General features: G+C 50.8%; 1 protein-coding gene across 4 annotated transcripts in view; it reads right to left on the bottom strand.

The window, feature by feature from the left end:
• Aspscr1 (ASPSCR1 tether for SLC2A4, UBX domain containing) overlaps positions 1–12,244 on the bottom strand; it is a 50,803-nt gene that overhangs the window by 23,589 nt on the left and 14,970 nt on the right. For all 4 annotated transcript variants that reach the window (XM_004655048.2, XM_045159444.1, XM_045159445.1 and 1 more), the window contains exons 5-7: positions 7,496–7,553; positions 5,786–5,859; positions 5,022–5,451 (exon numbers count right to left, since the gene is read on the bottom strand). In XM_004655048.2, coding sequence (XP_004655105.1) covers positions 5,022–5,451; positions 5,786–5,859; positions 7,496–7,553 — 562 coding nt within the window. The remainder of the gene's footprint in view (positions 1–5,021; positions 5,452–5,785; positions 5,860–7,495; positions 7,554–12,244) is intronic.

Genomic DNA, 12,244 nt, shown 5'->3' with positions numbered 1-12,244 from the left:
GAGGGACAAGATTACACTTCTACTCACACACGTGTACTCAAGCATCAACATGCATGCACTCACACACAACACACATGCCAGTGAAGGGATTTTAGAAAGAAAGTTAGAAACTGCTGTAAGAGTGTTAAAAAGCTAGACTTGGTGACACATGCCTTTAATCCCAGCACTTGGGAGGCAGAGGTAGGAGGATCACTGTTGAGTTTGAGAGCAGCCTGAGACTACACAGCGAAGTGCATTCCAGGTCAACCTGGACTAGAGTGAGACCCTATCTCGAAAAACCAAAAAAGAGTGTTAAGGGTTGGAGGGTTAGGACTAACTTTCATTCTTTTCTTCCTTTTTCAAACTTCCTTTAATACAATCATGAAAACAGAAACAAAGATGGGTTCCTGGAGCTTCAGGTTATCAGCAGATTAGAGACCTGGTGTCTCCTTTTCTGACTACCTTAAAATGCAGGTACCATCCCTAACAAGCTGGGAAGGGCCTGAGCCAAGGTCACAGTAGAGGAAAACACAGGTGAAAGTTGTAAATCATCCAGTGGTACACTCTCCACCTGCCACCAGAGCTGGATGTCTGGGAACAGAACACTAGAGCAAGTGGCCATCTCCCTCACATGCTAGGGTGGGCCCAGGGTCCTCTGGTGTCTTACAGACTGGCCTTTTCTCCTGGGCCGCTGACATGCCTAACCATCCAGAGGACTTGTCTCCTGCCTCTGTTTGGTGGATTCTGGCATCCTGCTCTCAAAGCAGCAAAACAGGCACCACTCCAGCACCATGAGGTCATCAGCAGTCAGGGCTTTTCTCAAAGCTCTGTGACATACCAAATACCACCCTGCTAGGACCCAGTGCTTGGTCCTGACACATTTGTCAGCTAAGAGCTCAGCCTTGGCTCTTTCCTAGTATTAGCCACCTCCACGTGGAGGACAAGCCACCTTCCAGTCGCCCACAGGCACTACTCTACCCCAGCCATAGCTAAGCACACTTCCCACCACTCAGACACTGCAGCTTCCTTTTACTCCCCCATGGGCACTGCTTCAGGCAATCCCTCACTTGCATGAGCCTAGAATCCAGACAACAAACTGTTAATGTCACTTTTCTTAAGACTCTTTCAGTGTTTGATAGGTATGTACACCCAGCATTCAGAAGGCTGATGGAGGACTGTGAGTGGAAGGCATAGCAAGACCCTGTCTGCAAACACTAATAATAGTAATATTAGTAATCTTCCAGTGGCTTGCCACCATTAGAAATAGTTTTCAGTAGCAAAATCTTTTTTAAAAAATATATTTGGGAGCCGGGCGTGGTGGCGCACACCTTTAATTCCAGCACCTGGGAGCAGAGGTAGGAGGATTGCCATGAGTTCAAGGCCACCCTGAGATGACAGAGTTAATTCCAGGTCAGCCTGGACCAGAGTGAGACCTTACCTCGAAAAACCAAAAAAAAAAAAAAAAAAATATTTGGGAGCCGGGCGTGGTGGCGCATGCCTTTAATCCCAGCACTCGGGAGGCAGAGGTAGGAAGATTGCCGTGAGTTCGAGGCCACCCTGAGACTCCACAGTGAATTCCAGGTCAGCCTGGGGTATGAGTGAGACCCTACCTCAAAAACAAACAAACAAACAAAAAAAAAAATTATATATATATATATATATATATATATATATATATGTGAGTATATATATATATATGTATGTATGCATGTATGTATGTATGTATGTATATATGTATATTTGGGCTGGAGAGATGGCTTAGTGGTTAAGGTACTTACCTGCAAAGCTAAAGGACCTTGGTTTGATTCCCCAGGACCCATGTAAACCAGATGCACAAAGTAGCACATGCACCTGGAGTTCATTTGCAGTGGCTGGAGGCCCTGGTGCACCCATTCTTTCTCTCTCTCTCTCTCGCTCTCAAATAAATAAATAAAAATAAAATATATTTATTTATTTGCAAGCAGAGAGAAATAGAGGAGTGAGACATATTGAGAGAATGGACATGCCAGGGCCTCTAGCCACTACAAATGAACTCCACATGCAAGTGCCACTTTGTGCATCTGGCTGCACATGGGCACTGAGGAATTGAACCTGAGTCATCAGGTTTTGCAGGCAGGTACCTTAACTTCAGAGCCATCCCTCTAGCCCCAGCAAAATCTTTCATAAATAAAATCTTGCCGGGCGTGGTAACACACGCCTTTAATCTCAGCACTTGGGAGGCAGAGGCAGCAGTACTGCTGTGAGTTCGAGGCCACCTTAAGACTACATAGTGAATTCCAGGTCAGCCTGGGCTAGAAGGAGAACCTACCTTGGGAAAAAAAAAGAGAAAAAAAAAAACCCACAAGAATAAAACAAGAATAAGGCTACAAAGATGACTCAGCAGTTAAAGGTGGTTTACTGGAAAGCCTGATGGCCTGGGTTCACTTCCTAAGTACCCATGCAAAATGGCACATGTGTCTGGAGTTCATTTGCAGCAGCAAGAGGCCCTAACACACCCATTCATTCTCTCTTTCAAATAAATAAATATGTATTTAAAAAAATTAGAGGGCTGGAGAAATGGTTTAGCAGTTAAGATGTTTGCCTGCAAAGCCAAAGGTACCGGTTCAATTTTCCAGGACCCACGTAAGCCAGATACACAAGGGGGCGCATGCATCTGGAGTTTTGTTTGCAGTGGCTGGAGCCCTGGCATGCCCATTCTCTCCCTCTCTCTCTGCCTCTTTCTCGCAAATAAATACATGAATAAATAATTTTTTAAAAAATTAGAAGTTGGGCGTGGTGGCACACGCCTTTAATCCCAGAACTTAGGAGGCAGAGGTAGGAGGACCACTGTGGGTTCGAGGCCACCCTGAGATGACATAGTGAATTCCAGGTCAGCCTGGGTTAGAGTGAGACCCTACCTCAAAAAGCAAAACAAAACAAAACAAAAAAAATAAATACAATAAAATAGGGCTGGAGAGATGGCTTAGAAGTTAAGGCATTTGCCTGCAAAGCCTAAGGATCCACATAAGCCAGATATACAAGGTGGCACATGTATCATGCATCTGGAATTTGTTCGTAGTGGATGGAGGCATCTGGCATTCCCATTTTCTTATCTGCCTCCTTCTTTCTCTTTTACTCTCTCTCAAATAAATAAATAACATTAAAATGAAATTTTTTGTTTTTTCGAGGCAGGGTCTCACTCTAGCTCAGACTGACCTGGAACTCACTCTGTAGTCTCAGGGTGGCCTAGAACTCGTGGTACTCCTCCTACCTCTGCCTCCCAAGTGCTAGGATTGAAGGTGTGTGCCACCATGCCTGGTAAAAATGAGATCTTAAGTGGACCATGAACACAGGCCAGAAGAGAGCCATTCCGGCTGGTGGAAAAGGTAGACAGTGACCCTATAAGCTACCCAAAAAGCATGATCCAAAACATGCGGGCCCTGCCGTTGCAGGTAGTAGCAGAACTCATCACCAGGATGGCAAGGGTAGAACTGAGACAAACTGGGCAGAATAACAGCTCGAGTAGCAGGGGCTCAGAGATGAATTCAAAATGAAGACAAGTGCTGTTCTATAAAACTGAACACACAGGTACCCTGCAACCAGTGTGCTACCATAGCAAGAAGCTTCTCCTCAGAAAAGCTCAGCAAAGAAGAAAAGGGCCCAGGTGTGGTGACACATGCCTTTAATCTCAGCACTCAGGAGGCGGAGCTAGAAGAACTGCTATGAGTTTGAGGCCAGCCTGGGACTAAAGAGTGAGTTTCAGGTCAGCCTGGACTAGAGTGAGACCCTGCCCAAAAACAAAAAAGAAAAGGTACCACACCATTCTAGTCCAGGGGCCAGTGACTAGACCATTTTCCAAGGGCTAGGAAAGCCACTCTCCTCCCAGTGGAGATTAGAAGCAGCCAATGGCAATTTCCATGCCAAAGTCCTCAATTCATCCCAATCAGTGAGCCAGGGTCCTACTGTTTAAGCTTTCAAATGTGAGTTATAGATATATTGATCTGCAGGTAAATTCACTACCCTTCTTCTGCCTTATAAAATCTCCAAGTAGGGGGTTAATGGGATGGTTCAATGGTTAAAGGTGCTTGCTTGCAAAGCCCGAAGGCCTAAGTTTGATTCCCCTACACCCCCGTGGAGCCAGACACACAAGGCAGCACATGTGTCTGGAGTCTGCAGTGGCACCAGGCCCTGGCATAACCATTCTCATTCTCTATCTCTCCCTCTTTCTACTTGCCAATAAGTAAATTAAAAAAAAAAATTAATCTCCATATAGGTCCCACAACCAGCAGGCCAGGAACAGGAAGGTGACACAGGACAGATGGCTCAGGATTAAATTTCTGGCATGCTCAATCACTGCTCAAAGCCACCTTCACAACGAGAACCTGATGAAAGCATCCCAACTAGGGAGGAAGGTAGGCTGCTGCTGTTCTGAGTCACCCTACTGGGGTGCATCAGGCTTAAAACCCCACATAGGGACCTGGGAAGACTGCTCAGTGGTCAAAGGTATTTACATGCAAAACCTACCAGCCTAGGTTCCCACAGCACTCATACAAACCACACAGGCATTCATCTGTAGTAGCAAGAGATCTAGAATGCCCATACACACACACACACACACACACACACACACACACACACACACAAAAATAAATAATTTTTAAAATACCCATGTATGACAGGCGTGGTGGTGCACGCCTTTAATCCCAGTACTCGGGAGGCAGAGGTAGGAGGATCACCAAGAGTTCAAGGCCACCCTGAGACTACATAGTGAATTCCATGTCAGCCTGGACTAGAGTGAAACCCCCCACCTCAAAAAACCAAAAAAAAAAAAAAAAATACCCATGTAGAACATTTTAGAGTGGCAGAAACATGACGGTGGTGATAAAGTGAGCAATGCACCAAACCCATATGACTACACATTTAAAAAGGAAGCTCAGAATGACAGGTGAAAACGGAACAAGTCCTGTTCCCAAGAGATACCCATGAGCTCCTGGCAACCATGTGCCAGTCTGGCCAGAATACAGTCTCAGTCAGGAGAGGTCCAAGGCCCAGCAACTCCTTACCGGCTCAGGCTCCTGTGGGGACTCCTCACCAGGCTTTGACTTCTTGGGCTTAGAGGGACCTCCAGTGCCAGAGAAGGACTTGGATGACTTGGATAAAGATGATGTTAGTGGCTTCAAGGACCCAGAAGGGCCCCCCAGCCGCTGGCCCCCACCAGAAAAAGGAATGAAGGGGGCAGGTGCAGGCTCCTTTATGCTCTGCTTCACCTGAGCATCCACAGGCTTTGAGCCACTCACAAGGCTACTCCCTGAGGCACCTGCATCACCCTGATGACTGAGGTCCCCTCTGCTGAGCTCCCCAGAGTTCAAGGGAAGTAGAGGGCTGCTGGCTGCTTGGTCGGCTGACATGGAAGAGGTTGGGCTTCCTGGAGCTTTGCTTCTGATGGCTGCAGGCTCCTGCTTGCCCATGGAATCACATTGCCTCATGACAAACCTGAGAGGAACCAAAAGGTGAGGAAGACACACAGAGTGGTACTTCTTGCCTGCAAGATTCCACATGGCCCTCCCCAGACCCCCTTCACCTCTGCAGAGGAACACAGGCCCAGAAGGAGTGGTCACTAAGGTAAGCACAGCTCCGTCCGTTGCCAAGAAGATGGCCTCCTCACAAGCTCCTCCTGTCAGACACATTTTCTCCCCTGGCTTTTCTGGCTTAAACTCAAGATCCTCCTGTCTCAGCCTCTGGAGTGCTAGAATCACAGGTGAGTCTCCCTGGTTCCTTTTCTTTTAACTAAACAGACCTCCAAGCCACTAGGCTCTGCCACTCCTACCTGATGGTGGCACTGCCACCTGTTAGGCCCAGTGACTGCAGTGTTGTGCTCTGTAGGGCAGCCTCACCAGTCACCTGCAGGAAAGCATAAAAGAACACATGGGCCTTTCTCATGGACACTCAAGTCTGGAACAATCCTCCACCAAGCCCTGGTTGGCAAAATCCCCAGGCCTCCTGCTGACCAGGTGCCCTGTCCTCAAGGCTCTCATCTGTCCCTGCCAGTCATGCATTTTGTGAGGTCTAGCTACTGTGGACCCGCTGACCAACTGTCTCCTAGCCCTGGCTTGGCACTATCAACTGTGATCCCAGCACAATGAGTCCAGGGAGGGCAGAATGGGTTAGGTGAGGACGTCCTGCAGCTCAGAATTTTGCCCATAGCTAGTGAAGGAGGGCAGTGGATATGCTTGGGGATAGGAGGATGGAGGCTCACAGACAGCACCCTGGCTGGCCTGTGAGGAGCAAGGAAGACACAGTGTAGAGCCCCACAACCCCCACTGACTCCCTGAACACCAAGTCCCACAGCCACCACTGGCAGCACCTCCACCTCTACTGTGCCTCTCCAGGATTGCCAATGCAAAGAGGAGACCCTGAGCCTCTTCTCCCATCCCTAAGCCCCACAGCCCAGCCAGCCTCACAGCCCATCACAGCCATGAACAGGGAGCAGCAGGCAGCCTGAGCCCTGGGGATCTAAATGCTGGGGCCCAGCCAGGTCTGTGCATCAGTTCATCCCAGCACCAGAGGCCCCAGTAGCCTCCACATAGGGAGTCCCCCCGTCTGGTGGGCCAAGGGCAGGGTAGTGGAACCCATTCTTCAACTTTTTGAGTATAAAGGTCTCCAAACCAGCATACCAGTTCTCAGGGATCTGCTGGCCTGGCACTGTCCAGTTCTCCTAGGTCCTCCCCTCTCATGGGTCACTCCTGACACTTAACTCAGGACAGGCAAAACTTAGGCCTGGCTGGCTACACCCACTGAAACAATGTCGTCCCTCTGAGGAACTGCCCCCAGGGACAGGCAGCTGCACTGAGGGCACAGAACAAGAGCCAGGTTGTACAGCCACGCAGGACTGCTAGGCCTGGGTCCATGAAGTCCTGTGGCCCATCTCCTCCCAGGAGGAACAAGGCCAGAGCAGTGTCCTATGTCCCCTTTCTACTTCCTTGGCCCTGCACAGCTCTGGTTTGGATAACCTTGACTGAGGATAACAGGGAAAGTGCTATTCACCTTCCTGGGGACCCCTCAGAAACAGCATGCCCCTGCCTGGGCCAGGACAAGGCACTGAGCCAGGGTGGAAACAAAAAGCCCCTGTAAGGCCAGGGGACCCCGCACTAGGAGGGTCCTCACCGTGGCGGGTGGGGCTGGTGAACAGGCAGGGCCTCACTGCCAGCTTTGCCTGCACCATGCTGCACTCAGTTTTGAAAAAGATCAAAACATGGAGCAAAGCAAATATTTACTAAAATGAAACCACTTTTGTGACTCTCAGGCTTTGAGAGAAGCTGAAAAAACAAACAGGGCACTGAGGGAGGTTTCGGGAGCAGCCAGGCAGCCGTGGTGGCTTCCAGCGGAGCCGGCTGTTCCGCTTTTTTCCATAGAACACATCATGCTTTCAGGAGCTGTTGCTACTGCCACTGCTTTGAAGATGCGAGACAGAGAAGTTTCCAGGTTGGAAAGTGGGCTGGGCAGCAGGAGCACAAGGAGAGGGATGGTCAACACCTACCTCAACACTCATATACACGCAGACAGGGGTCACCTCACCAGGTGGCTGCAGACTCTCCCTGAAAGAGAGGTAAAACATCAAGGGACCACCCAAGGGACAACAGGGACCTCAGGACACCCAACCTAGCACTGTGGAAATGCAGGAGCTGTGCCTAAGCCCCAGTCTCCCCCCCACCCAGACAGCCCCAGCCTCCCTAGCCCCGCCTGTAAACCATGACTATTGGAAGGAGGCAGCCAAGAGCTGTGTAAAGTCTCAAGAAGGGCCTCAGCCATGGGCATATGACCTGGGGTTTTCCCACCCCCTCCTGAGGCACACAAGACTGGCAGGGACAAGCAGTCCCAGCCACCACCCCACCCCCATACTGCACAATGCCAACAGCACCATGCTCAGCCACACATGAGTTCAACAGCCTGCAAAGCACCTAGGGTTCCTTGGCCTAGGCCTTCATCTGGAGCTGTCTGTAAGAGGGACCCTGATGCCCCCACCAGAAGCCAACACTGGCTCAGGATACAGATCCACTTAGTGGACTTCAAACAAAGCAACTTAGGTGCCCAAAGCCATAAGCACAATTATGCCGTGTGCCTCAGACTAAACTCCAGACACTGTAGAGACACCTGGATAGAAGGAAGACAGCAGTCTGCTACAGGCATGTTGACATCACGGCCTGTAACCTGCACTTGACCCAATGTCCCCAAGGGGCTGGACTGCATGCCATCATATCCCAGCCATGTGACCACAGGGTACAAGTGTTCCTTGCATGCCTGGACACTGAGAGGGACAGCAGTGACCCCTCATGAGGCAAAACTTGATGTCCTAAAAGTCAGGCAGGACAGGATCAACTTCCCAAGGTGACTATTACCCAAAAAGAAATGAACTGAAACAACAGGGCACCCAGAACCACCCTGCCCCCAACCCGACAGCACTCATGCTGCACTCTGCACCAGTGGGCTGACAAGTGCCACAGAGATGAAGACTGCAGCAGGCACTTCTTCTGCATCTGTGTCCACCCTCTCACCTCCTGAACAACACACCCCAGAGGGCCAGGCACCTGGACCCTTACATCACCATTATGTACATGGGAGTGCCAGGGAACACAGCTGGACCAGCACATGCTTAGTCTCGGCTCACCCTCCTGCTGGTGTTGTCCACCTGCTGAGGCAGAGGTGACGTCCAGCCTCTGCTTATGCCATGCTGTCTCCTGCCATCATGGAACTTCCCCTCAAAACTATAAGCCAAAATAAACAATGTTCCTCCCATCAGCTGCTTTTGGTTGGGTGCTCTGTGCCAGCAATGAGAAGGTAATCACCACAGGGCCCAAACAAGAATACTGGCAGGACAGGAAGAAACTGAGCTGGTAAGCGGAAGGCAGGATCAGCGGATTAGTTAAGTGCTGGGCTTGGACAGAGAAGCCCAGGGAGGACTGCAAGCCACTGCATTGGGAACATCCATGAGTGAGGTACACACAGGGCCAGCTCTCCAAAGAGAGCATTCCCAGCTCCTTTGCAACAAACCCTGAGTGTTCAAGGGACCTCTGGAACACTCATGTGCCAACCACAGCTCCTAATTTCTGGGAAGGGCCAAGGGAGTGTAAGAAAGGCCTTAATGAGGAAAGAATGTCCGAGGACTGAATGCCAGACCCTCAGTGCATGGATGTGCAGCAGATGCTTATGTACTCAAGCTCAGTACCTGGGCCATCACATGCTGAGTAGTGGGGTACATTCTCCTTGCTTTCCATTTTTGCTCTTGTGGATCTCACATTTCTGGGGTACAGTGCTTCCTGGGCCCAGCATGGCCCCCTTACCTGTATCTTGTGTGTCCCACACTCCTGGGGTACAGTGCTTCCTGGGCCCAGCATGGCCTCCTTACCTGTCTCTTGGAGGCCCTGTCAGATGATGTAGGCCCTAGGGCCTACTAGCAAAAGGCTCTGATGCTATAGGTGCATGAGGCCCACTGCTGCATCCCATCACCCAAGGCCAGACAGCTTCAGAGTGCCTTGACCAACTCTGAACCTAACCTCTCCGCACATGGCCTGAAGCTGTTACAGGGGAGAAAGGAAAACACCTCAGCCTGCAAAGACAGTCCCAAAAAACAGAGATGGACCTGGAGTGAGAAAGAAAGCTAAGGGTCTTGCTTCTCAAATACCAAACATGTAACTGTCCTGCTACAGCGTACCACAGCAGGCTCAGCCACTGACCCATGGCTTCCCATGTCAGCAATGACATTCTCGAAAACCTTCTTTGGGCACCATGAGATGACAAATCCCAAACAGGGACAGAGCCCGGCAGCAGGCAATCAGGCCAGTCGGTGGCTTTCATGTGCAGCTTCCCAAAGGGAGCAGAAGGCAGAATCGATTCACTTGCGAGGGGTCTGAGAGGCCTGTAAACATGTCATATGGCCATAGGCCTAGGGAGGGGCAGTCAAAATAGCTGCCAAACTTGCCACCCTGCCTAGCAGGCAGAACTGCCCATGCCTGTTGCCAGGCTCGGAAGACATCCCCTCACGCACCAGTGGGGCCACCATTGTACTCAGAGGCCTCACAGGTTCAAAATGCCTCTGAATTCTGGAACCTGCCCTGTTCCTCAGGCTGGCTAATGGCAGAACAGGACACCAAGCTCAGGAGTCAGAAAGGCCACCACCAGGTGGTGAAACATGGCTCCTGTAGAACCCACAAGAGATGCCCCTAGCCTAGGCTACAAGAGACATAATGGGGGGTCTGGTGAGGTCTCACTCTAAGACCAACAGACCTCCCCTAGTGAGGCCAGGGGCCAGAGTGGATGGCGAGGCAGGCACAAATACCACTGCTGCAAGCCTCAAGTACATGCTTCTCCACCCACCGCAAAGCTGTCTGTCCCCTTAGGGAGGAGGGTTTAGCCACTAGAACTCAGCTTCCATGAGATCCACTGTGCACTGGAGACAAATGGTCTCCACAGCCCTTGGTATATGTCACCTGTTTGGGCCTGACTGAGCCATGGCTGGTAAAAACACCAATGCTGCCAAGAAAAGCCTGGCACCACCAAGCTCCAGAACTTGAGAATTACACATACCAAACCAGCAAACACCAGCTGATCTGTGACTGCAGGCAATGTGGCCAGCTCCGCCTGGCTTGAGAGCCCTCTGAGGTAAGGCCATGTCTGAGAGCAGCAGGTGCAAGTGCCTGCTGAACTGTGACAGCCAACTCCCATGCACCATACTCCAGTTGGAGGGAAGGAAGAATTTACAGGAGGCTGAGTCTATGAAAGTCCCAAGCAAAGCCCCTGGCCCTACCTGGCTAACTGTGTCTGAGAGCTGAGCTGGCCACCTACTAAGCACCCAGACCTGTCCTGGGTATGGCCATAGGCTTGTTCTCAGATCTCCTGAACTATCCTCACCCACAGCTGCAGCCCGCTGTACCCCAGGAATCACCTAGCTCTCCAGAGAGTCACACTGCAGCCTGCTGTACCCTAGGAATCACCCGGCTCTCCTGAGAGTAACAATGCAGCCCACTGTACCCTAGGAACCACAGAGTCACACTGCAGCACGCTGTACCCCAGGAATTACTGGGCTCTCCTGAGAGTCACAATGTAGCCCACTGTACCCCGGGAACCACCTGGCTCTCCAGAAAGTCACACTGCAGCCCGCTGTACCCCAGGAACCACCTGGCTCTCCAGAAAGTCACACTGTAGCCCATTGTACCCCAGGAACGACCCAGCTCTCCCGAGAGTCACACTGCAGCCCGCTGTACCCCAGGAATTACCGGGCTCTCCTGAGAGTGGAGTCACACTGCAGCCCGGGGCCAGGCACTACAGAAAGACCAGGCTGGGGACAGGGTCAAGTGCAGAGGAGGAAGGCCTAGCGGAAAGAGGCACATGGGGAAAGTGGGGCCCTATGGGCAGCCAGCAAACACAGTTAGCACCTCTGAGGACAAGTCCCCTCTTCAGTGAGACCATGAACTTGACATTTACAAAAACTACATTGTTCCCAAACAGACTTTAAAGAGCAGCCAGAAGTGGGTTAGGGCCATGATGGGGCAGAGACAGGAGAAGGCAAAGTGTACCTGAATTCTGGGTTGTCCCAGAGGATGGCCTGTCCACCACCACCTCCAGTTTGTGTCCTCACAGCTTCTCACATAGCCCATCTATGTCTCTACCTTGCTCAACACTTCCTGGTAACCTCTGTGAAGGACAGCCTGCTGCATTGGTCCCACTGAGCACATACCATGTGGACTGTGAACAGCCACAGGATCTCCTGGCACTCCAGAGAGTCAGGACTCGTGGAAGAAGGCTTGAGTAACACCAACTTAAAGCCCCTGGGTCCCTTCCTCTCTCCCCACACTTGAAATCTCTACTTGTATGACCTCAGGCATACCATGTTCCCTAGGGCCTGCAAGTGTTAACACCTTTATTTCCATCTGTGTCTTGCCCAAACACTGACAAGGCACTCCATCACAGCCTGAATTCAAGGGAGCCCAGGCCCAGCCATGTAACAAAGATCAGTGTAGCTGTTCATCAGATTATAGGAGCCAGCAGCCCAAGATGATGCAGCCGGGAGAAGAGGCCCATCCCAAAGGGCCAGCACTGGCCCAGCCATCCCCAGGGAACAGAGCTACAAGTGCAGGTACTCTCTGACTTCAAACACTTTATACCAACACAAATGGCCTCACTTTTCTATTGATCACATATTCAAAGGATATTTTCAGTATATTGAGTTAAGCATATTAGAAAAGTTAATTATGCCTCCTTTTACTTTCTACTTATCATGGTTACTAGAAAA

This window comes from Jaculus jaculus, chromosome 9 (assembly GCF_020740685.1).
Source record: "Jaculus jaculus isolate mJacJac1 chromosome 9, mJacJac1.mat.Y.cur, whole genome shotgun sequence".
NCBI classification, from domain to species: Eukaryota; Metazoa; Chordata; class Mammalia; order Rodentia; family Dipodidae; genus Jaculus; species Jaculus jaculus.
This window is presented reverse-complemented; position numbering and strand designations above follow the sequence as displayed.